Source organism: Chinchilla lanigera, unplaced genomic scaffold, assembly GCF_000276665.1.
Source record: "Chinchilla lanigera isolate Chin_1 unplaced genomic scaffold, ChiLan1.0 scaffold00080, whole genome shotgun sequence".
Taxonomy (NCBI): domain Eukaryota; kingdom Metazoa; phylum Chordata; class Mammalia; order Rodentia; family Chinchillidae; genus Chinchilla; species Chinchilla lanigera.
In genome coordinates this window covers 3,060,132-3,086,739 of record NW_004955481.1, presented here as the reverse complement: position 1 = coordinate 3,086,739, position 26,608 = coordinate 3,060,132, and the positions used below count along the sequence as shown (strand labels likewise).

Genomic DNA, 26,608 nt, shown 5'->3' with positions numbered 1-26,608 from the left:
ATTGAACTAATTTTTTTTTTTTTTTTTTTTTTTTTTGAGACAGGGTCTTGCTATGCAGTTCAGGCTGACCTTGAGCTCCCTATGTCGCCCAGGCTGGCCTCAAACTCGTGGTGATCCTCCTGCCTCAGCCTCCTGAGTGCTGGAATTACAGGCGGGCACCACTGTGCCCAGCTGAACCTGTGTTTTGGACAAGTGCAACTCCTGTACTGTGGGCATCAGGGATGCCTTAGCCCCAGCCACCCCACTGTCCTGTCAACAGATCTGATGTCTCTCCCGGCTACAGCACCCTCATCCCCAGGGTTTCTGATACTTATGGCTACACTGCCCTGCCTTTCTCTGGCATGTACGTCTCTCTCTATCAAGATCCCAGATTTTGATGCCGTGTCCTATGGAGCATCACTTGATTGTCCCTCCTCGCCCCAACTTAGGGTAGGTGGACAGATGTCATCACCTGTTTCCCAGGATGTGGCTTCTCTGCTTCCTGAGTGCTTCCTGGCCTGGGCAAGACTGTAGTTAGGCATCGGGGAAGACATTTCCTGTTGTGTTAGGGTTTGGTATGAAATGCCCCCCAAAGGCTTATGTGTGGAAAGCCTGAGCCCCAAAATGCAGCAGTGTGCAAAGACAGGGCTTTGGGAGGATGACTGGACCACGAGGGCTCTAACTTCCTGTCACCCTTGTGCAGAGCAGAGAACCTCCCTTGGCTGCCTGAGAACCCTGGGCCTGGGCCTCAGACAACACCGCAGCCGCCTGTGCAGGCCCAGCTCTTCCAGATGGAGCAGGGTAGAGGGATTTGAGGGAAGGCGCCCTGAAGAGTCCGGCAGGGACCTTGCCGAGGGTGAGGTGGGGGGACAGGGCGTCCCTGCATGATCAGGAAGGTGGCTCTTACTCTAACACCCGGTGCTACCAACACCAGTGCCTGAGGGCTGGAAAGGTCATCACAGCAAATCAACAACCGAGTCTCGCACATCAGTTAGAAAGCATGGCATTTTCTTTCCTTTTCCTCCTGGTACTGGAGATCAAAGCTAGCAGTGCTCTGCTACCACTGAGCCACATCTCCAGCCTTTTTCACTTTTCATTTTGAAGCAAGGTCTCCCTAAGTTGCCCAGGCTGGCCTTGAACTTGAGATCCTCCTGTCTCAGGTTCCCAAGTGGCTGAGGTTACAGGCACGTGCCATGATGCTTAGCTAAAAGCAGCACTCTTTAAAATTAGTTTTTAAAGTGGGGAGGAGAAAGGAGAAGAAAGGCACATTCTAAAGAGCCCCGGGCTTCTCACAAATCCGGGAAGAACCCTGACGGATTCCCAGGGACCCAGCTGTGCTCCATGCCTACCGGCTCACGAGGACAAATGACCCACTGCCAGCGTTCTTTTAAGTACTTAGTTTTGTTCGCTTGAGAAAGAGGCGGTGTTTCCTCTGCACTGCTAGTAAGGGTGCTAGAGTCCAGAGGGGAAGCCGGGTGCTCTGCTCCGAATCAGATCCAAGGCACGGAGCGACTGAGAATTTGAGGCCTCTGCTCCCAGCGCCAAAAGCCATTTCTCTCTCTCTCTCCCGCGCTCTCTCTCCCTCTCTTACCCTCTCTCTCTCTCTCTCTCTCTCTCTCCCTCTCTCTCTCCCTCTCTCTCTCCCTCTCTCCCCATCTCTCTCTCTGTCTCTCTCTCTCATAGCTGCTTCCACTGTTCTCTGTCCTGAGAGATTACCGAACAGTCTCTCTCTCTTCCTCCCCTTCGCAGACTTCATGCACCTCTGTCCCGGGGAGTTTCCCCTCCGCCCCTTCTTGGAAAGCTGGCCACTCTCAGCCTTGATATCCGTGCCCACTGTGGCCAGAAGCTAGTCTGAAACTAGATAGCACCTCTTCTTCCCCTCCAACTCCAAGCCGGCTCACCTCTGTGGTGTGCATAGACAGCCATCTGCCCCTTCAACATCTGACAGACTCAGCTGGAGAACAGGGAATTGTTTTAATCCCCGGAGGGCTTGGCACAATGCTAGATCTGTTGGAGAAGCTCATGAGAACTGACTTTTTTTTTTTAAAAATAAAAGCTGCCATTTATTTAGCATCTAAAGAGGAAATTATGTGTATTGTCTTTTGAACTTTCTCTACCATATAGGTTTTTGGTTTGTTTTTGTTTGTTTGTGGGTTTTTTTTTTTTTTGAGACAGTGTCTCACTGAGCAGTTCAGGCTGGCCTTGAGCTCACTTTGTAGCCCAGGCTGCTCTCGAACTCGCAACGATCCTCCTGCCTCAGCCTCCCAAGTGCTGGGATTATAGGCATGCGCCACCACGCCCAGCCCCTACCATATAGGTTTTATGCTGTATTTTACTGTGTTGTTTTTTCTCTTGTGGTAGTAGGGATTGAATCACTATATCCCCCCACCCCCTTTAAAATTATTATTATTGTTATTTTGAGACAGGGTCTCACTAAGTTGCCAAGTTGCCCAGGCTGGACTCAAAGCAATCTTTCTGCCTCAGCCTACTGTATATGTTATTAAAAATAAATTCATTTTCCTCCTTTTCAAGTTGTGAGTTTTTATACTGAATACATTTCAAAACAGTGTTTCATTATGTATAATATGGAAACTGAGGCTCAGAGACATTAGGTGACTTCTCCAGGCTTACACAGCCTCCAAGTGGCAAGGCCAGTTTGTCTGCCTGAGTCCACAGCCCTGCTCCTTCTGCTGGGCTAGGTTGTTTGAAAGAAGAAAGGTTCAAGCAGGGAAAAAGTGGGTTTCATGGTTTTCTGCTCACCTTTTCTACTCCCCTATGCCGGATGCCTTTGTGGAATCTAGACCTTTATGTTAGGCATTGAAATAGGAAGACCCATGAGGTACCCGTCCTCACGGAGCCAGGCGCAGGGAAGCAGACTTCAGCTCTATGTATAAACTTCTAATTGATCGTAGCTGTCAGAATGTAGGACATGTCCCATCCATCAGCCTCCTGGTATTTATTAGGAGCAGGGCACGGAGAATACACTGGTAGGCAAGACAAACTTCCTGCCCTTGGAGAGCTGACAGGGAGTATTGACTGTGGGGAAAACAGACAATAAACATATAAATAAGTAAGATAATTTCAGAAAGCAGTTAGTGCTGTGAAAAAAATAGATTCCAATAAGAGCACAGAGAGTGACAGATCTGGGGGCGCCGCAGAGAGTGGAGAGGGGGAGGCTACTTAGATGAGGTGACACGGGCCACAGCCAGAGCAATGAGAAGCCAGCCATGCAGGACCTGAGGGTAGGGCTTTAGGTAGGGGAAACAGCAGGGGCCACACTGAGGTTGGTATACTCCAGGGACAAAGTAGGGGACGACAGAGAACTCGCAGGGAAGTGAGGAAGTCGAACCTGGGTAGGTGGGAGGGGGCGGGGAGGCCGTGGGTCCTTGTTACTGAATTCGCCTAAGTAGAATTTAAAGGACTTCTGTTTTGGAGACATTTGAACCAGCGCATCTATGAGGTCTCTGCTAGGTAAGATGCAGGTATGCTACAGTTTTATCTTATTTTCTTTTATTTTTCAGTGCTGGGGATTGCCCAGGCTAGGCAAGTGCTTCATCAGTCCCAGAAATGCTACCATTCTAAGTCCAGCACACTGACCCTCTCCGCCATTCATCCACCCTGGGCAGCGGTCCTATCCTTCTCCTTAATGTAACAAAGACCAGCTGTCATGGGCTAGCCAGAGAGACGGCTTAGAGACCACCTTGTCTACTTCCAGTTGTGCTGCTGAGCTAGAGGTTTTCTAGAGGAGAAGTAACCAAGCTTCAGTCTGTACCCAGAAAGAAGCGCACGGACGGCTGCCCACCTCCATACCCCTTGTCCACTTTGTCACAAACTCCTGCAACTGGTAGGAGGTGGGCCTCCCTCCCTCCCTTTCTTCCTTTCCCTCTGCAGTGATGTGTAAAGGACTCGGAGTTTGAGAAAGAAAAAAGAGAGTCTCTGGGCTGGTTATAGCCAGTTTTCAATCTGTTAGTAACAGACCCTGAGGAGGAAGAGTCACCCTCAGTGAGAAGCAATAAAGGTCCAGAACAGGGGGTCCTCAGTGGGAGAGAACTCATCCGGAGTCAAAAAGTCCAACCTAACAAATGCCCGACCACAGCCACGGCTGGCCACGATGCTCACGCCCACCCCGCAGGAGGAATGGGAATTCAAGTGCAAGAGCCGGGCGCTGCCCACAGCAACTTAGAATTACGCTGCTCTCCGAGGATCAAAGCAAGCAGATGGCCACCACCACATCCGGACGGCGTGTCCCCCTATCAGGCCTTGGCTTCCGGTCACACACAAATAGAGGAGCCTGGGCTGAGGACTCCAGACAGCTCATCAGCTTCGCCTTCTGCTGACACAGTCCTTCAGTGATGGAAAGGACAGTCCCACGCCTTCCCATTTCCTAGTCTGCCCGTGTGTCAGGAAGTTCTTCCAGCTCAGATCTCTGGTAAAAATGTTGGCCCCTGCCCTTTATCTCCAGCAGAGAAGACAGACCCGCCATTCTTCGTTTCTCTCCCCTGGGTCCTGATTTTGTGTGAAAAATGGCATTTATTAAGCATTTGGTTGTGAAGATTATCTTCCTAAATACTGCTAGCCTTGGTTTATTGCTTTTGCATCTATGTTTATGGATGAGATTTGCATATATATTTTTTACTATCCTTATCAGGGTTATGCCAGACTCATAAAATATTTCCATATGCCATAAAATAGTCTTTTTTCCATCTTTCCTCTTGGGATAATCAAGACTTTTCAGCGAAGACTTCTGATGTTCTATGAGTGTTCTAGGAGCTCCGCACGGCTGAAGACTTTCAGATTGTAAACACTGCCCTCATGGTGCTTAGACCGTCACCTCTGTCCCGACCTCCACACCATAAACGGCTTTTCCCTCTCCATAGAACTCACCTCTCCATAGAACTAATGCACTGATGAGTAGCCCAGAGTAGCAAGGGATCGAACAGTCATTCAACCCTTTGGTGACGCTCCTGCTCCCATTTAGAGGTAATGCTTCTGGTGCTGTCACGGCTGAACTCCTGGGGGTTATGTAATGCTTGGCTATACACTGGCTTGTCTATCACTGGGTCTCTCTATCACTGGCTCAGGGTTCAACTTTTTCACCTCTGCTCAATCTTTTAACACCCCATTTTCTGGCCAGCTTCAAACATTACCATTTTATCTTGTTCTTTCATGAATTTGTGCATTTGTGTCTTCACTCGTGACAATGTTTGAGTATTTTTTTACTTTTCTAGTATCTGCAGCAACCCGGTACCCTTTTTAATTCCTTCTGTGTATGTTTCCCCCCTTTCAGTCTGGCCAAAGATTTCTTAATGTGCTTCCTTCCTTAAGAACCAGCTTCTAGCTTTGTTGAGTCTGTTTCATTTTGTCATACCTTTTTTTCTGTAGGTTGACTTTGCTGTTCTAATTTATTGACATAGATGTTTAGCTCAATTTTCAGCCCTTTTTACATTCTAATAAAATTATTTTAATATTTTCATGCTACAAATGTTTTAAAGTAGTGTTTGGGCTGCATCCTTCAGTTTGATATATATTAATACTGTTTAGGCTAAATTTCCTTTATGATTTCTTCTTGGACTGTAAATTTCTAAACACAGAGGGATTAATATCTCATTATCTTTTAATTCTGATTTCTCACCTAGATGCACTGTGGCTGGAGGGCGGTACAACCCTCCACCTGTTGTTGAGGTTGACTCGGTCTAGCGTGTGGTTAACTGGAAAAGTCCCATGTATGCTCGAGAAGGAGGTACGGTCACCAGACACAGTGTTCTGTACCTGTCCGTTACAGCAAACCTGCTAAATGCTTAACTCTCTCATATATTCCCCTGGTATTTTGCTTCTCTGAATGGCCAGAAATTGTTAAAACCTCCCATTATGATGTTGGATTACGTATTTTCCCATGTTCTTCAGTTTTTCTCTTACAATATTTCATATGTCATTGGAGGTGTATGTACTAATTTAGCGTCTACCGTTTTCCTCAAGAATGGAGTAGGCCTATTGTCATGTAATGGTTTTTTTTTTTTTTGGTTTTTCTCCGGTACCGGGAACCGAACTCACGACCTTGCGCTTGCCAGGCAGGCGCTTTTGCCGCTGAGCTAAATCCCCAGCCCTGTCATGTAATGGTTCTATCTCTAGTAAGGCTTTATCTCAAAGCCTTTCCAGGGCCACTGCAATGCGCAACCCCTGGGAGGCCATTCACAGCACAGTTCACAGAACTGCAGACCCTAGAGTTAGATGGTCTCTTTGGTCACTCAGAGTGCCTTGATTTTTGTGGCTTATTAATATAGCTTTACCAGATGTATTTTGTTTAGTGTCTATTTAATATAGCTTTTCTAGACTTTTTTTAATATCCTAGATTGCCTATGTCTCTTATAAACAGCAGATGGCTGCATTCCTTTAAAAACCCAGTGTAAATCAGGTGTGATGATGCACACCTGTAATCCCAGCACTGGGGAGGCTGGGGCAAGAGGATCTCCGTGAGTTCAAGCCCAGCCTGGGCTACACAGTGAACTCAAGGCCAGCCTGAACTACACAGTGAGATCCTGTCTCAAACAAAACCAAACTTGAACTAAAAAACCCAAAACCATTTGACCATGGCTTTTTTCTACATTTAATCCACTTATGTATATTGTAGTTGACACATTTATATCTATTTCTACTATCCTACTTTGGATACCATAGTTGTCCTTTTTTCTCCTCTGTCTTGTCTCCTTATGGATTGACTATATCTTCTTTTGTTGTCATGGTGTACTTTATCATTCTTTTTTTTTTTTTTTTTTTTTTGAGACAGGGTCTTACTATATAGTTCAGACTGGCCTTGAATTCACTGTGTAGCACAAACTGGAACTCGAAGTGATCCTCCTGCCTCAGCCTTCCTATTGCTGGGATTATAGGCATGTACCGCCATGCCCAGCTTATTTTACTTATGCTTGCTTGAAAAGTATTATCCTCTGCTTATTTTTAGTAGTTTATCTAAAAGTTTTTTTAGCATGCCTATTAACATACTAAAGTGTAAAGTTAACCTATATACTTATCTACACACAAGGGCCTTATACTAATTCTGATCACCTCCCTCCCTGCTTTCACATATTTATCTTTTGAACCTTATAAATTTAGTTACTTTAAATGATTCAGTTATCACATCCTTTGCTCTATGTTCTTTGATACATATTAAATGTGTTGTATTGGATCACTTCCTTTTGTTGGGGCAAACTTGGGTTGTTTTTTTTTTTAAATGTCTTTCATTTCACCCTTTTCTTTGTTGTTGTTGTTTTTTTTTGTTTTTTTTTTGTTTTTCTCCGGTACCGGGAACCGAACTCACGACTTTGCGCTTGCCAGGCAGGCGCTTTGCCGCTGAGCTAAATCCCCAGCCCCTCACCCTTTTCTTGAAAGATATTTTTACTGAGTATAGATTCAGTCAATTTCTCACGGCACTTTGAAGATACTGTCACTGTCTTCTGGTATACAGTTGCCAATCAGACGTTCGCTGTCACCCTGCTTGTCTTTACTTTGGAGGTTACCTGGCTTTTCTTCCTGGATGCTTTTAAAATCTGTGCTGTGGTTTTACCATGGTATGTCTAGAAATGGATTTATTCATCCTGCTTGGAACAGGATTACTGGAATATTATAAACACTTTGGTTAAAGCTTGAGCTTCTATTCTAATTTTGTCTTAGAAAATGCTGTGGCAGACAATTCCCTGCTACAACTGGGAAGATTCTTGGGCAGCCAGACTAGCAGTGGTCGACACAGATACTGCTGGAAATGCTGATCAGGACTTCGCTCCTGCTTATTTACTTTCAGTGAAATGGAGGCCCAGACTCAGTAAAATCCATGCTCTCCAGGCCAACAGTGCGTCCTTTCTCACTCCTAGCTGTGAGCGAAGGGCGAAGTGGCGGGGGAGCAGGGTCCCTCAGGGAACCCTTTGCAGAAGGCTCGGGCTTCTGCCGCACTGATGGGAAGGATCAGACGTCCTGAACCCAGGCTGAAACCGGGGAGCCCCACATCCGCTTCCTGTTTTTTCACTTTGAAGAGCATAAGTGATGTGGTTGCTTTCATCTGTAACTAAACAGTACAAATAAGTCAACTTATTCTCATTTAGCAAAGTGTTTTATTCAAAAGCTTCTCAGCACCATCTAGTTGTCAGAAAGAATGAACATCACCTTTTCCTGCCCCCCAACCCCCAGTGTAGAGGCAAAAGTTAAGCCATTTGGCTAGAGCTCCACCTAATGATTACAACTGAGATCCCGATAAGGTTTTGGTTGTTTTCTCTCCCACTTTCTTTAAAGCCTCTGTTTAACCCAACGCAAGCAGAGCGGCACCCCCACAGTTTAGAACAGGAAGGAATCATGTCAGACCTGATCAACCTCCTCCTGTTCTTGGGCTGTAAGAGGCACATGAAATTGCCTTGAAAACACCTTCAAAACATTGAATTCCACGGCTGCCATCCAAGAAGGACGGCGATCTGCGAGGTCATGTGCAGTTCTGAGAGCTCAAGTCTTAGGCACCCTCTACTCTAGGAACCAGAAGCACTCAGCTTGTTCTCCTCAGACACCTCAGTTGCTCATCCGCTCCTGCCTTATTACAACAGACACTGAAGAACTTTTTGACGGGGTTAAGACAATTACATCTGATGAAAATGCTAAGAGATCCTGAGCTGTTGGAGATGAGGAGAGTAGGTAACATGTTCTGATTTTTCCTTCTCTTCTTCTTAATGAATATTTTGTTTCAGCATAAAGCACACTTCCCCAAAGAGGTTCCTGGTGGAGACTGGAAATCCAACAGTCTGCCGTGTCCTGTGGGAACACACAGTCACTGCGTAACTTTGGCTTCAGTCTCTGGAGCTGTCCTTTGCAGCTACATCAGGTTCCATGGGAGGAGGAAAGAGCTGGAGGTGATGTCACTCAGCCAAAGCCCCCATGGGGTCCCAAGCCGGGAGGACAATGGGCTCCTGCTCTAACACAGCCAGCACCTCTTCAGGGACATGCTTCTTGTCCACCACCACCTCGTAGACATACTCTGAGAACCACTCGTCAGTCATGCACAGGTAACCTAGAGAAGAGAACGGAGCCACGTGAGTCCAGAAGGTGGGGCAAAGAGCAGAAGACCTGTCCGTGCTGCAAAGATGCTGCTTACAAAACATCTGTACATGCTTTTCAGCTCTCCAACCTATAGTATCATTTAATCTAGGTCTTGGTAGCAATTCTGTGACCTACAAAGACACAGCATATTTTTACCAACTAAAAACGGGGCTTAGGGTAACCAAGTGATATGTCCAGGTGACACGGGCAAGGTTCAGAGTGGGTCCCAGACCCATGGCTGTGCCAGACAAGTGCTTCTCTGCTGCTCTGCTGCCCTGCTGCTGGCCAGCCCTGCCCTGCATGCTGGCAGGTGGGTGGAAGCGCGTCTTGTTCATACAGCCCTCCCCAGAGAGATGAATCTCCACGGTGGAAGGGCGAGCTCACCAGCTCCATTCTCACCTGCCCTGCCCTCTCAGCATCTTGGGCTCTTCTCCCTTCCTCTCTATCACACACTCCTATAGCAACTAGCTAAGCTGGCTGTTACAAGCATGTTGATGGGCCACGTTACCATTCCCACTGAAGCCATGCATTTACAGATGATACTGTGTGAGTCAAGTGATCACAGTTTTTGCTTTCTTGGGAAGGGGTCTGCAATGAGGATCAGGTAGGACTGAGGATCAGGAACACGGAGACCACTGTTGCTCCTGTCTTCCTCAGTAAGGCCACACCATTTACAGATTTCTCAGTGAACAGGAAGATGCCGCTGCACTAATACCCCAGGCTGGGAACTCAATGAGGAGAGAAGGAAGCTATGCGCTATGCCGCTTCCCATGACATGTCTCTTCCCATTAGGAAAAGCAACCTGTATCTCAGCTCTGCCAGAATAAGAATTCCCCTTCAGATGCACACTTCCGACAAACTTACATGGGAAAATTGTTTTGCTTCAGCCACTTTCAATATGAAGAGCAAAATTAAAGCAAGGAACTAAACTGTACGCACTGAAAACAAAACTGGGTTACTAGGCCAGGAAAGAAATACAGGGCACACAGCACGTATCCAACCACACAAAGGACTCGCAGGACCATCAACACCCACCTCCTCGTATCTGGCACCTCCTCTATTAGACACTTGAGCCATTTTTCTCTGAAAGGGTTTGTATAAACCTGAGTTTATGCTACTCATTTCCCATGGAAAGAGACCAGAGAAGGGGAGAAGACACAGATATTTTTTACAAGAGGGTCCTCTAGTATAGTTCTCAAACTTCCTGGCCTCAAGAACCCTTTCTATTTTTATAATGATTAAAGATCCCAAAAGTTGTTTCTGAGGGCTACATTCTATTCATATTTACCATACTAGAAAAACAGCTTGGGAGGCTGAAGCACGAGGATCATTACATATAAAGCCAGCCGACGCAAGTTAGTGAGACCCTGTCTCACAATAAAGACTAGCGGTGTAGCTCAGGGGTAGAACGCTTGCATAGCATAAGCAAGGTCCCTGGGTCTAATCCCTAGTACCACAAAAACAAACAAAGTTAAAACTTTAACTTATTTTGAAGTAAGAATTTAAAAATAATCACAATCTCTAAAACAAAACAGTTTTTAACATTTTCCACTAGGTCTACTCACAAACGGCCAGGACTTTGTAAGGTTCAAAGAAAGCTTTATCCATGAGCTGTTACAGAAAGTCAAACAACCGTTACATTTTGGTCACAAGTGACACTATCCAGCATATTCGGGCTGCAGTGTCAGAAGTGATTTATGTTCATCTGCTAGGAGACACAGAATGCCACGCTAGCTTTAAAACTCCTAAGGATGGTCAGGCAGTCATGAATACACATACAGAAATTAAAAAGCAGCACTGCTGGAAACTGCTGAGGTCTTTGGTAATCTGAAAAGAGAGAGATCAGCCAAAGATGTTGGTAGATCAACAGGCCAACCTTAATCAGCTCTGGGAAAGGAAAGAGGCACTGAGAAGTTAATCACCTAAGCTGAAAAGATTCCTTTGGCAAAGACTCTTCAAGCAAGTTGACACGTTAGATTTTCTGAATACGATTTTGGAAGGTATAGTTTATCACCTCTTTATTTCACTAGCTGAATAATTCTCAGTGATTCCATTTCTATTATAGTAGTACTACCTAAGGATAATGTGTTTCTAAAATCTACATATGATTAAAAGAAACCCCTTTGCTACTCAACTTACAGTAAGACTTTTCCCCTAGAGATGAGCATAGTATACATCAGTTTTCGTTAAACACTGTCTCTGCTGAAATTACAGGACAAGTCAGACTAAAGTGACTTTGTAAATGAACATGTTTTGCACATTTAAACATTATTTTTTTAGTTAGGAAAGTAGTACTGGTTTTCATTTCAAGGCTTGGCTTTATGGACAGCTGGGCTCCTGTATACGTGTCTGTGTTCAGTGTGCTGCGATCTGCAGTTTTATTGAAGTAAGTGAAGAAAATCTGGCCTCTCACAGGTGTGTCCGTGAAGGGAAGGCCCTGTACGCCCGCTAAAAAGCTCCCAGGGATCCACAGGCGCTCAGCGCACACTTAAGAGCTACTGTTCTTAAGACAAGACTGATGTAAGTAACGAAAAGGCAACATGGTGAGTCTAATTTGTAGGCCAAACGCTGACAAAGGGAACTATCTAACATGAAGACACCACCGCTTTAGTGAGTTCACCTATGCCCAGTGCTGCTTTTTACCTCTGAGAGAAGTCAAAGACAACTCATCCTGACTTGGTACAGCATGTTTACCCTCCAAAGCAGGGGTCCTGAAAAAGTGTTCTAGAGGGACTGGCAATGAAACCTGCCTAGCACGCACAAGGTTTAACACACATATACATATACAAATATCCAGGGGCGCCTCTCTCGACAGGAGACACAGGAAGAGAGCATGGGCCAGTGCTCTGGCTTGTCCTGATTACACACCCGAAGTCCTTGGCTTTGCTTCCGTCAGTCAGTCAGACCCTCAACATCTCCTACACTAAGGCCACCCAGTACCACTTCCACCTACACCCTGAGTATGCGTTTCCCGAGACCCTCAGTATCTGCCTTCTCAAAAGGAGGTGTGAGCAAGTAGGCCAGTCTGCTCAACATCACACCCTCCGAGACATCAGTCACGCCTCCCCTTACCACTGTGAAGGCCGAATACATTCTAGAGTAGCTCTGGGCTGTGCGGCAGGTAAAGGACAGAGGCGGATTCATGTAATAAAGTTTTGTGTCCTTATAACAATATTATCACTATACAATCAAATGAATGTTCAAAGAATGCCCAAAGAAAACGGGCAGTAAGTACATCTACACTATCTTGTTCCAAAAGCAGATCAGATTAAGTCCTCACAAATTAAAACTCCTATCAATTGTAATCCACCCTTTCAATGTCTCTGCCAAGAGGACCTGTCTTGATTAGTGTCTCTCTTCAGGATATGAGTTCTTTTCTTTGGGGGCCCGTAAAAACCTCCCAGTCTAGGTGGCTGTCAAGTAATTGTACCCTGAGCAGATAATAGACTATGGCTGCTGTAACTGTTGACACTGCTCGTCTCGAAGTTTGACTGAGATTAGAATCGGTGTCTGAAACTCAGGAAGGCTGTGCTTAGGCAGGTGCCCGTGGCCACTCTGATGTGAGGAAGGTTGCAGCTCCTTGCCCTTAAGCACAGTGGCCATTAATAGGTACTTCCTAAGCAAGTAGGAAAAGAAAGCAAAATGGGATCCCAAATTACTATTTAGGAAAACTGTTAAATGAGTAAAGAAAGTCAATTTCAGGAACTAAGGTGAAATGAAATTTAAACTTTAGGACTGGAGTGTAGCTAGGTAGACAGTACTTACCCAGTATGCTCAAGGCCCTGAGTTTAACTCCTAGCACTGCAAATCAAATGAAACAAAAACTAACCAACAAAGAAACCACTTTGAGATGTTGCTACACAGTCTATGGACTTCATCTTAATGACTTCATGTTCTGTGAGGTGGTTTCTCACTATACGGGAAGTCTGGACTGTGAGGCTTTAAACGTTACTGGCTTATTTACATGCTATGAAAAAGAAATAAAATAAGTGAACAGTTCCTCAAAGAAACTGGCAATGCTTCGGTACTTTGCAAACCAAAGAGTAGGATCTGTCTGTAAAAGGAAAATAGTGTCTGTGGATAGAGCTGTATACAGGTGTGGTGAGATTCAACGCAGAAGAGCTCCCAAATGGCCAGTTTTCTGAAATCCTGCAAGAGAGCTGACATCTGAACCTCTCACACTAGACAGCACGCATGAATCATAAACATTTTATATTTTTTGTTGCCTCTGTTCTATGAAGTGTTTCACCTCACTAACGAACTATTTATGGCTAATTATTATTCAAAAATGCCTGACAAAACCCAGTTGTCTGTTCTGCTCTGGTGGACCCATCTAGTGGTATGACCCGAAGGGAGCCAGACTACCAGACCTCACGAAGTCACTACCAGTCTTTCACCTGCTAGCTTTCACTCCAGCCGAGGACATGCTCTCAGAGAGGAGAACAGACCCTCACTGGCACCTGTCTATAGCCCAAATTTACTAAGAAAGTGCAAGAAACCACTTCACAGAGCATTAGTCCTTTAAAATAAATTTGCAAAGGCCACAGCAATGCAAAAGAGTTTTTTCTTTTTCTTTTTTGATGGTGTTGGTAATGGAACCAGGCTCCTGTACACGCTAAGCAAACTCTACCTCTGAGCTCCACTCCCAGCCCATGAGAAAATGTTTAAGTGATAAAAGTATATAAAAATGGTATATCCTGTATAAACCTATGTTACAAATATAGATGTACAGTAAAGGCAACAATAGACTGATAGTTCTACAGCATGGTGTAGGTGATTTTCTCCTCCAAAATTTCTGAAATGTTGTATTTCTTTCTCCTTTATCCCTCCTTCTTTTCCTTTTTTTTGTAGTACTGGAGAGTGAATCTGGGGCCTTTGCACTGAGCCACATCCTTAGTCCATTTTTTATTTTGAGACAGGGTCTTGCTAAGTCACTAAGTTGCCGAGGTTGGGTTCAAAATTGTAATCCTCCTGTCTCAGCTTCCCAGAGTACTGGGATTACGGCCACATGCCACTACTCCCAGCTTACACTGTTTTCTAACTCTTTAAAAGTTAGTCAAATTAATTTAAGTTCATTATAAAAAATTTTAGAAATACAGTAAGAAGAGGAAGAAGAGGAAGAGAAGACAAATTTAAAAATTGCCTACAATATACCACCTGGGATAAGCCTTATTCAAATTTTATCTACATCCTTGGATGGAGTTTCCACATGTGAACTTGATACATTTTATTTAAAAAAAAACTTGGGCCAGGGATAAGGCTCAGTAGCATAGCGCCTGTATGGCAAGTACAAGGTCCTGAGCTCAATTCCCGGTGCAAAAAAAAAAAAAAAAAAACAAACCACACACACTGATATTACAAAGTACTACACACTTCTTTTCCAATTAACCACTTTCCATTTTGATATAGAAACAATTTATCTATATCATAATTTTTAGGGTCAAATCTATGATTAAACCAAGATATATTTAATCAAACCCCTATTTTCTATTTAATTGCTTTATATATTCATCAAAATGTGGTATATATGATTACCAATTTTCTTTCGGGCCCAACTGACCCTTTTTAGAAACCTTTGCTACTTATAGCTTTATAAAGCACCTATCTGAGATCCCTTGCCTACCCAGCTTTTGCAGTACTAATGACTGAACCCAGGGCCTCTCACATTCCGGGTAAGTGCTGTGTCGTCACTAAGCTATCTCCCCAGTCCTTTTTTACATTTTAAGTTTTTTTTTGACTTTTAAAATTTTGAGACAGGGTCTTACTAAGTTGCCCAGCCTGGCCTTGAACTTGCGATCCTCCTGTTTCAGCTTCTGGAGTAGCTAGGATTATAGGTTTTCACCACCACACCTGGCTTCTGCCCTTTTAAACTGCAGTGTTTGCCTGTTTTTATGAAGTCATATTTACCAATATTGACATTTCAATATATAGTTAAGTAGTGACAATTTGTCAACCACTTCTGTGTGTGAAGCAGGCCCTACTGCACTAAATTTCTACAGGGTATATTGCAAACGTGCAAAGTGACATAGCTCCTATGGAACAGAATTTGACAGTATCTAGAAAAATTATAAATGCACCTGTCCTCATCATTAAGCAATGTGATTTCTATGATTCCAACCTACAGACAGAGTTCTTATATGCATACAATGTATATTTGTGTAGTAACAGCTAATACCTATTCAGCATTTACACTGGGCTGGGCAATGTTTTACACACAGTACACATATTAATTCACTGCACTATTTTTTGTGATAGCAAAAGACTGGAAGCAACCCAAATTAGTAAGAGAACTGCTCAAATAAACTATGGCACATCTAGACAATGGAAGACAAAGTGTACTGATGTGGAAACATACTGAGAGGAAAATGCCTCTGAGACATGCTGCTAAGTGAAGTAAGAAAGGCGCAGAGCAGGGTATACAGTATGCTACACTGGTGGGAGAAAGGAAGGCAACTGTGTGCGTATCTGCACACAAAAGAAAGATGCACCAGAAACTAACAGAAACGGTAATCTGAAAGGGGCAGAGAGGGTGGAGTAGAGAGCGACAGAAATGAAAATAAAGTTCTTCCTAATATACCTTTTTTGTACTTGATTTTATAACAACCGAATTTTATTATTAGAATTATACTAGAAAACAAAATAAAAACCATAGATACAAAAAAGAACAAAGTAGGTCATCAGGCACATGCCTGTAATCCTAGCACTCGGGAGGCTGAGGCAGGAGGATCTCTGTGAGTTTGAGGCCAGCCTGGGCTACAAAATGAGTTCAAGACCAGCCTGAACAGCATAGTGAAACCCTGTCTCAAAATAAACAAACAAACAAAAAACAAAGTAAAACTGAAAAACAAAAACCACAACCTCAAAACAAATAAACATCCCCTGGGGAGCTTACATTTTACAACGTAATGTCACACACATTACCCATGCTTAGATTTTAATCCTAACACTGAGGCAAGCAGGGTTGGCTTTTGTTATCTAAAGTCACATGGACAGTAAGCAAAGCCCACATCAACTCAGATCTTCACCTCTAATATGAGGCTCTTCCACAGGCTCAGCTTCCTCCAATAGTATTCTCAGTAAGCAGCAAAGGACCTTGGCAGGGATTATGGTGTTGGGAACAGATAACAGCATTTAATCTGGCTCAGGCTCCTAGCTGTTAGGAACCAACCTGTCGGCTCACAATCCCACACTAAGAGTTAGGCACCCAGGTCCCTAAGTGCCTTTATGAGGTGTTTCCCTTTTTAGATCAGAGATACCTTGAGTTCTATGTACATGTATTTAGAAGGATGGATAACAAAACAGGCTGGAGCTTTTTTTTAAAAAGCCAGAGGAAGGGAATCAAAACAACCACTTGCAATTATGACTGCTATTTGGACAGCGAGCTGAAGAGAGGCTTCTCCTTCCTCCAGAGTAAACATAAAAGTCTGGCTCTGGGGCGAGGATGCATTTATGTTCGTGAACCTTTCGCTGATAAAAGAAGAGATACTCAGAACAGGATATTACTGGTGGCCTTTTTCAGAAACAAAGGCTACAGAAGATACTGTTTCCCTGGTAAAGGCACCAGGCAAAATGTGGACTGGAAAATGCAGGCGGAAAAAGGGACTGCTTGGGTTGTAGTTGGTATTTACCCATCAAGCCACGACGAAGTTCTGCCAGAAGAGTGCACGTGTCCTGAGGAAGTGCCCTCCACCGAGGAGCCCAGCAGCCTGTCTGCTTCCTTTCCCTGGAGCATGAGCCTGAGTGCCCACCTGTGCACTCCTCCACTCCGGGCACCAAACTCCTCCAAGGCTCTGCTTCCCTAAAGCCATGAGTCAATGACTTCTCTCTGACCCCAAAGCTGTCATAAGTGCCATTTCTTTCAGGCACAGCCTGCTTTCTGGTAGTCCCTCCAAGGCTCCATGGACGGCAGGCCACGCTATTTGTTGCCCTCACTCCTCTCACCTGCCCAAAGCAGGCTCCAAATGCCAAGGGCTGCCCTTCTCAGCTATCACCGCCCTTGCTGCTCTCCTCGCATCGCTTTCCAAAAACGCCACAGCCCTGACAGGAAGTCCTAACACTCTTCAAGCTGACTTGCCTTAAAGGAGCCCTGAGAAGACCTCGCAGTTCCAGTCACTCACCATCTCCCTGAGGTTCATCCCCCGTGTCACATACACAAGTCGGGATTTACAGCCTCAAGTAGCGCAGCTTTGATATCCCCTGCCCTGCGCTATGTAGCATGTGAAGGAACTGGTACTAAAATGCCGTAGATGCCCACCTTCCAATCCAACCCCAAAGCCTTTCCCTCACTCACTTGCTGTCTGCTCTGCTGTACCATTGCTTATAACCAGTCTCCCTGACACCATCGAGTCCCACGACTTCGGAGGTGCTCTCGCCACTCCTTGCCCTTTTCAGTAACCTTAGCTTCAAGGTCTCCCCCTGCCCTGTGCTAGGGGACCCTCCCTGGTTCTTTCTCTCTGCCATCTGTCTTCTCCGAGAAATCACCCCTTCTTTGCTTTTCTTGGTTTATTTATCCTACATCTTACAGTCTGAGGAGCACATCATGAATGCCACTTCTGTCACATCACAGCCCTCTTCAAATCCCCTGCCGTGTCCCAGGTGGTTAAGTATAAATTCCTCAGAGTGCCTGAGACATTCATTCCACTATAGCCTGTGCACGGTTCCCTGCATCCCATCAATAAATATGAGCTGATGCTACCGCTAATGGCTTTTCCTCAGGACCAGGTCTATTCACCTACACCACTTTCTCTCACAAAACTAAGCCCATACAAAGGAGCATCCACCCGGCAACTGGAGAGGTAGCACAATGGTCATTCTGGGGTCTGAGTTCTTAGAGACCTGAAAATGGAACCATGAGGCAGGTTAGGCAGCCCTCTTCTAGCAGGGAAAGGTGAGGGAGACTGATATTCTTCTTCTCTTGCTCCCATTAATCTACAGCTAATATTAACAACAGAGGGCTAATATTTTTGAGTACTTCTTTATGCCTGGCATGGTTCTCACTGCAATTCTAAGAGGTAGATACATCCCCCATATCTTCTCAGAAGTAAAGACAGGAGTTTATTCAGAATAGAAGACACTGTCAAAGGGAACTGTGGGTGAAGTTCTCAAGACAGGAATTATGCTCTCAGGGAGAGATGGGAGTTTTTATAATGTTTGAGGGTGTATGAAAAGAGGCTCTAGGCAACAAGTGTGATTATCTAAAGAATGTCTTTTCCTGGATCATTTAGCACTTTGTAGATCTTCCAGGAGTACCTGCATCCTGTTTAAAATTGTAAGTTTATAGTTGCAATTTGACAAGGACATTTTCTCTAGCTTATAGTAGGCCTGTTAGCTTCAAATAAGGAGATCCATACATATTGTCTTTTGAAGTAGATACAATTATTATCTCTGTTTTATAGATGAAAAAGCTCAGGCTCAGATAAGTTAAATACCTCCACCAATGTTACACAGCCAACAGTAGGACAGCCACGATGCAAAACCCACTTGGATGTACTATTTTTTAGCCTGAGCCACGCAGGCACTTTGGTCAATAAAGATAGATAACGAGTAGTTCTTTCGAGAGAACTCAGGTATCTACATTTGATGGGATTAACACTTTCCCCAAACCTTGAGACATGAAAAATCTTCAGTACAACACAACAAAATTATATCTTGCTCTTTTCCAGGAATCCAGAAATTTGTTTTAATACATGCAATTTATAAATGGAGACGTGAACCTCAAACAGATTAGCAAATGATTGTCTTTTATATAAGTCATACACACTTATAAGGAAGCTGTAAGGCCTAAATTCCCACTCTGTGATCCTCCACAACCTGAATAAGTCAAACCCTCAACTGTTTTGACTTAACTCAATAAGTAACTGAAATAACTGAAACTCAGTAAGTTTCAGTTTCCTCACATAAAGTACAAGTATAATGACCCATGTTCCTACTTTGATTACTCCAGCCTGACGCCATAAGAAAATACGGACACATTAGCAAACCTTGAATTATTACAAACCAAGATGCTACGTAATGTATGTCATGAGTAGCTCTTCAGTACACAGATGAAAATGCTTTCAAACATCATTTCATTTGCTAGCTATAGAGACAAACTGTAGCATCTCATAAGGAAACATAACTATGCCACTGACAATAAAATATAAAACTATCCAGATATATGATCAAGAATTAAATATTAACTTGTCTCTCTGTAACTTACCCGGTGTCACAATGTAACATTACAGGAACAATCTGATGAGTTTTGTGCTAAGCTTTGGACATAATGGTCCCAAAATAACATATGGCATTAGTTTTGACTGCTGAGGCAATTAAAGGTTATGTTGGTTTTCCAGATACAAGGGCTGATTAAAAAATACAGGATGTTGAAATTTAAAAATTTATTATAGTAAAGGACACACGGCCATTAAACCTCCCCCCCACAAATATTTCCCCTTGCTTCAAACACACTTATTCCATCATTCTTGCCACTTTTTTTTTTTTTTTTTGAGACAGGGTCTCACTATATAGTTCAGGTTGGCCTCGAACTCATAGTCACCCTCCTGCCTCAGCCTCCCAAATGTTGGGATTAGAGCATGAGCTTTCTTGCCACTTTTGAAGCAGTTCTACAGGTTCTTTTTCATGAGTGTCTTTCTGAGGTGTGATCAAATATATGGTGAATGCTGCTGCCCAGTGCCATCCAATGAAAAGGGAGTCTGGTAAAAATATTTCAGTGTGTCTTCATATACATTCTTCACCAAATCTTGTACCATGTGCCTCTGGCTGTTCCCCCAAAGTCAAAATGATCACAAAAGGTAAACATTTTGAACTGACCAGCAATGTTGTGTCACAGCAGCCATGACAATGTAATTGAAGACAATGATAAGAGGACTTCTAGAACTGTTTTCTAGAAAGTGGCAACAATGATGGGATATGTGCATTTGAAGCAAGGTAGGGGAGGGGACAGCAGTATTTTGAGGGGGATTAATGCCAATGTGTTCTTTATTGTAACACATTTAAAAATTTTTGTAAACATTTACTGTTTTTTATCACAATTTGTACAATCTGAATTGGTCATGTAAATTTCTTTGAGATTAATATCTAACAGGCCTAAGTCTCTTCAGTTGAAATCACCACAAGGTTCCCTTTTAGAAGGAGGTCTGAAATTTCTACTAAAATGAAATCAGGGACATAAAGCCTAATCTGAACAGAAAAGCTGAGAGAAAGCAGTTTGGCGGCTGAGAAAAATGGCTCTGCTGTCAGACCATCTGGGTTTGCGCTCTACCTCTGAATACCTAGGGAACTTGCAGATTACTTTGGTTTAAAGATTATGTTTTTCTGAGAAATAATGACAGAAGCCAATGGTTATTTCCTCTGATTTAAATTCTTAAATATTTTACTGTGTCAATTTTTAAAAGAATGTAACAAATCTCAAGGTCTGTCCCTTTAATTATAAAATTCCCCCAACTATAAAATCCATCTCTGTATGATCCATGAACAAAGTTCAAAATGTACAGCCAAGTATTTCAAGTAGGGGAGGAAAGAAAGCCATACTGGGGCACATGCTCAAAATGCAATCAATTTTCTGTATGGCTGCCTATGAATATATACTTGATTTTACTAACATCAAAGAATCCAACTGGTACAAAGCAATAACTAATTTCTCTTTAAAGTCTCTTCTGGTCAGAAGGAACCTCTGCCTATATTGTGAAACAGGTTTTCTGGGGACAGGAAAAGCCACAAAAATGACCAATAGGGAAGACCAAAGCCAGAACTGGGCAGAGGGCAAGGGCAGCCTGCCCAGGTGTCTCTACTCTATTTACCTCCAGCCTGTATTAATACTGTTTTTTTTTTTTTAAAAAACATCCATCTGTACCTGCAGAAATCCCAAAGAAAACAGTAACAACCCCTTAATGTTATATACAGAAACAAAAGCACCACATGTTGCTTAAAGGGTAGTCACATTTCTTGAGACAGCACACCAGAAGTCCTGCCTCAGTTGTGCCAGCAAATGCCCACCAGGATGACGGACGGGAGGGCCCTGCACATCACCAACAGAATAACATACTAGGCACTCTCTGAAGGTCAAGCCAAGTGTGCCAATTAAATTAGATCATGCTTTCTTTCCTTCCTTCCTGTTAAGTCAGAAAGAACATTACCACGAAATATATGAGAATAATTATTTTGGCTTTGAAAGAACTATTCTTTACCGTTCCCTTGAGTTCAATTTCTTATCTTTTGGCTCTCTACTGAAATGCTTTGCTTTGTATAATCTCAGGAACTTCAATTATTTGAGAGCAACAACAAAAAAAGTTAAGTTTAATCTTTACTAAACAGCTGCAGATTTCACTAGGAAGGATGACAGCAGAGTGTAGGAATAAAGACCCCAGTTCTCTCAACGTACTACCAGTGGAATGACCAAGTCATAATACTAGTAGAATGACTAAGTTGGTGAGTAGGAATAAAAAGGTACAACCAAATGAGGAAAAAAGCAGCAGCAAAGTGGCCCAGAGCCCTCTCTGAAATCAAGTGTTCAGGTTCAGAATAAAGACAGTTAACTCACAATATACAAGAGTATTTTCCTGCCTTCCTAAGTGTTTATTTTCTCTTAAATGGGTATCACTATCTAAAACTCAGTGATTAACACAGATCGAAAATATCAAAAAAGCAAGCTGACAGAGCTGGGCTCACCTAAACAAGCCCTAATTTCAGTCTTTTTTTTTCTAGACCATGCAAGAACCATGATTAAAGGTACCAAATCAGAGCAAAGATGAGACAGGAGACAGAGATTCATCTGAAAAAAAGAACAATTTTAACCCAGGATCTTATGTTTGCTACAAATAATCTAATCTTTCCGATTTAAGGTAAGCATCCATCCTTATAACTAAATTGTAAGTTGTTTTAGTTGTATTTGTCTTAAAATGAAATTCATTTTATAAGAAATCACCATTTAAAACATGCTGAACTTTAAGGACCTCTGTAATCACTTAACAATCACAGAAATCACAGAAAAGGGACATGTAACTATCTGATGCTAAAGAGGAATGTGTTTATATAAATACTGAGCTGCTGAGTTTCACAGCAGTTCCCAGGGACAGTTAGCTAAAATCTACCAATGATCATTTTCATGTAGAGATGAAAAGACTTGGAATGATGGATTAAGTAGTGTTCAGATTCTGGCCATCACATACAAGGCTGTTGTGCTCAATCAACATACTGAAGTTCTGTCAAGTACAAAATTCAGGTTAACAGACTCTTCTAAGACAGCGGTTTTAGTCATAGAAGCCTCACCTGCTCACTTCCAAACCTCCACCTGTGCCCCTAGAAATCCCAGGCTCTGAGGAACACGGTTGCAAAATTACTATTCTAAACATAGAGGACGCAACAATAGAGTTGCTAAGATCTCTACTTCCTTTTTATTTTTTCTTTTTAAAGAAACTGTCTGGCTGATTCTGAGATATGGGAGATTCTAAGATATCTGGTGAGACTGTGCTGAAGTCTGGTTCCAAGAGTCTGGGTATCTTTCTTCTCTGGTTTCCCTTGTGTCTCAATCTTCTACCTCATCTACTAAGCTTTGGATAATGTGCTTTTCCTAATAAGAATCCGCTGGCTAAAAGTAAGGAATACAGACTCTGGAAAAGAACTGGCTACAAAATACGTGACACACAGGCATACATGTGCTCCCATCACATACACCATGATGGCTGCCACTTTCAGCTTGAAACCTTAAAATTCAAAGTGTAAAACTCCTTTAAGAGGCTTTGATCTACTATTAAAAAACAATCTTCCAAAGTACTGTCTCAAAATTTTCAAAAATATACTCTAAATTAGCAGTGGTGATCACTGGATTAGAAATTTTTATTTTCTTCCTTTTGTTATCTGTAATATCTTGACTTTTCTACAACTCCCTTGTGTTGTTTTGTTTAGCTTCGTTACAGTAATTTACTTGTGACTTCTGCCAGAGTTTTCATTACTCAGTATTAGAGAGTTCTAAATGGTAATCAAAATGTTCTCGTCCTTGGACTTCACAACTTCCAAGAAATGCCAAAGGAGTTTCTTGACAATCACATGCTCCCAAGCAGGTTTTTTCCTAGAGCGTGGTACAGTGGATAAAGATGTACCAAATGCCATATAGCAAACATGCTAGTAGAGGGTACTCAACTTTCTCATCAATCAAGAAGTTCTGTTACAGAATGGTCTAGCAGAGTCGGTAAGGTTTGGAACAAATGCAAACACACAAGTGGTCTTGAGTGGACCAGGTACTCAAGCATGCTAAGCTGGTTACAAGAACCGTTGGGCAAACAGGATCTTCACACCTTTCGTAGAACAGTTTAGTCAACAGGACCAATTAAACAATCTTCACACTAGACCAGCTTTCTACCCAGTAGAGCAGAGTAGAACAGATCTGAGTTACCTGAAATTAGTATCTTAAATTTGAGCTCACCTTTGTGTCCATGGTCTTCACCCCATGAATTCTCTACTCTCCATTTCAGAAATGTACCATCCTGATCATCCTGATTAAAAAAAAAAAGATGATACGGTACAGTACGAATAGATTCCCCTTGGAGGGGTGTCATGCAATTTTAGCTTGTTGTAGCCACTTAAAACAAACCGTCTGCTGTAAATAGCCATGATGTACATGACCAGGGACAATGTATTTTCTCATAACACTAGACAGATACATACTCCAATAATAAGTGGGGTAAATAAAGCTAACAAAACAATAAATATTCCCTTTCCTTTACATTCTATTCTATACAGAAAATAAACTGGTAAAAACGTTACTTGGCTAAGGAAAATAAAATGTATTATTAAAAGTAGTGAACATCATTTGAAGCCAGGGATTCTTGTCCTTAATCAATCAGAATTTTTGGAAAGGCATCCCATTGCATTTATTATAGGAACGATTCTAGGTCCTGGCTATGAGTTTCTGAAAAATAAAACAAAACAAAATAAACACATTCTCATCACAATGTATGATTTTCTATCTAGGGAAATCAAGTAATGATGTTCTCCAAATGTGTTTTTTTACTGATTCAGTTACACAAATATTCAATTTAATATAACAGAGATTGAATGGCAAAGCCAAAATAAAGAGATCATTCTCATAAACAAAACCCAGGCAGTTTTGTTCTCTTTTCTATCTTCATTAACAAAATAAGCTCTATTATAATCTTCTTAAAGGGGCAATGATATGATAATAACCTTCCTTTCTAGCATTTATTATAGTGACACAGAGAGGACAAAAGTAAAGCTCCATTTGAGAAAAGACTTTTTGGTCATGTTTACCCAGGACATTTGCTGATGTCAAAACAATTTAAATCTCTGTAGCACGAGAGAGCACTGACACTTGTGTTTCTCCTAATGATCTCATCTGTCAACTCCTACTTGCTATTACTGATGATAAGTCTCTTCTACATGGGTTTGGTTCCCTGTGGGTCTGTTGACCTGAACATTCTAATTCTACTCTTAGCATTTTTCTTAGATCTCAGTAATTTTCAGTCTCAGATTTAGCTAACAAACCCACAACTTTTAAGTATTCTTACCTATACTAGCAACATTAAATTATATACTCTGAGGCCAGCATATTAAATGCTTGCTTAGTTTTCTATTTCACTCATTGTACTCCACCTTTTCTTTTAAATATCATGGCTAGAATCTACACCAACTAAAGTTATTTACTTGTTACTGTATGTCTGAAAATGTTTACTGTTACTTTGCCAATTAATTCTTGCATGACCTAAATTGTTTTTTGGATCATCTACAAATATAAATGATAAAAGTTGGGCCTTCCTCTCAGGGATGCCATGGGAACAGCATCAGGATTGAATACTGCAGAAATATTGTAACCAGAATGCATTTATCTCTGTATTATTATTAAAACGTAGTTCAAACTAGTTTTAATGGCAAAAACTCCTAGTGGGGGGATGTTCCAATATAAACTTTCAGTTATAAACCATGCCAATCAAAAATAGAAGTTCCGCGTGCTGGGGATTTAGCTCAGCAGCACAGTGCCTGCCTGGCAAGCGCAAGATCATGAGTTCGATTCCTGGTACTGGAAGAAAAACAAAAACAAAACAAAACAAAACAAAAAAACAAAAATAGAAGTTCCAGAGAAAATGACATAAGAGTATTAATGATTTTTATTCCTGGAAATGGAAAATGATTTTTAAAAAGCTAAAGTTTCCCTCTCTCTCTCTTTTCTTTTTTGAGACAGGGTCTCACTATATAGTTCAGGCTGGTCTTAAACTACTATGTAGTCTAAGCTGGCCTCAAACTGACTACAATTCTCCTGCCTCAACCTCCCAGGTACGAGCCACCATGCCTATCTAAAATGTTAAAGATCTCCTGAAAATTACAAAAGGATTTATAACTTATAATTTTATAATACAGCTGGTCCAAGCAGAAATGAATAAATTATGCACTAACTTACTCATAAAAATTTCTCTTAATGTTTACTTCTAATATCAAAGGGCTATTCTTATTTAAAATAACATCACTTAATTTTGTGTTTTGTTCATAATTCTAATGTGAGAATTTTGTTATAAATCAGGGTGGTAATAATTAACTAAATCACTGTCTACTCTTGTGAAATGGCTTTTTGTAATCTATAAAGGTAATATCAACCATACTCCATATAATTTTTCTGAAGCTAACTTTTAATAGAAATCATGTAAGTCTTCAACTTTTGCATTTATTTGGGAAAACTACATGAAGATCAAGAAATCAATATAGGACTGCCTAATTAGTTGAAGGTACTTTTTATACCATACTATGTTTGATGATCTCACGTAAAAGTGAAATATCTCAGAGTTCTACTACTTAAAGACTACTTAAAGTCCTAGCCCTGTAATCTGTACAAACGTAATTAAACCTTCCCTAAGAACAGGTTTTGAACAGGAGAGAGCACAAGGATCTAGGACACTGTAGGTCAAAAAGGCGTTAAGTGAAGGAGCTGGCAGAGATGGGAGAAAGGTACAGTGAGAAAATGTCACCCTACTCATAACTGTGCCTAAAGAGTACACAAAACAATCAGGACTTCTAGGTAGTCTAGGTAGGAAAACATGACATAATGACACGCTGAGATAGTAAGTGCTTTAGTGATCATAAATCCAGAGGGCTGGGCAGCAAAAACAGTTCTCTATCAAACTGTTCCCTAAAGCAACTTATGCAAGGTAGTTTGTAGATTTCTTTCCAGTGATTAGACTAGAGAGAAAGTTTTTGATGGTGATGGTAAAGAATTATACTGGCTTGAAGTCTTTTCTTACTTATGATCCTTAAGCATAGGGAGTAAAATAACCTTCTATAGCCTGAAAGTGGAGAGTTTATTTGTGAAAGATAAAATTTCCAACACCACAATATATCCCAGAAATTGTGACAGTACTATTCAGAGTATTTCACAGCAAGTTCAAAATACTTTATATCCAATCTCCTACAGCTCTGCATAAATCCAAGTAATGGTTAATGGTAAACAAAGGAAGGTAAGTCTGAAAGTAGGTCATCAAGATAGTAACACTGTTTTTTTTTTTTTTTTTTTTTTTTTGTTTTTCTCCGGTACCACCTGCCTCACCCTCTGTGAAAG

The 26,608-nt window shown here is 42.1% G+C and overlaps 1 protein-coding gene across 3 annotated transcripts in view; it reads right to left on the bottom strand.

Annotated features, from left to right (window-relative positions):
* Nucleotides 1–8,061: 8,061 nt before the first annotated feature.
* Nucleotides 8,062–26,608, bottom strand: part of Blmh (bleomycin hydrolase) — a 47,396-nt gene continuing 28,849 nt past the window's right edge. For all 3 annotated transcript variants that reach the window (XM_005402657.2, XM_005402658.2, XM_005402659.2), the window contains exons 11-12: nt 23,471–23,540; nt 8,062–9,022 (exon numbers count right to left, since the gene is read on the bottom strand). In XM_005402657.2, coding sequence (XP_005402714.1) covers nt 8,871–9,022; nt 23,471–23,540 — 222 coding nt within the window. In that variant the 3' untranslated portion in view covers nt 8,062–8,870. The remainder of the gene's footprint in view (nt 9,023–23,470; nt 23,541–26,608) is intronic.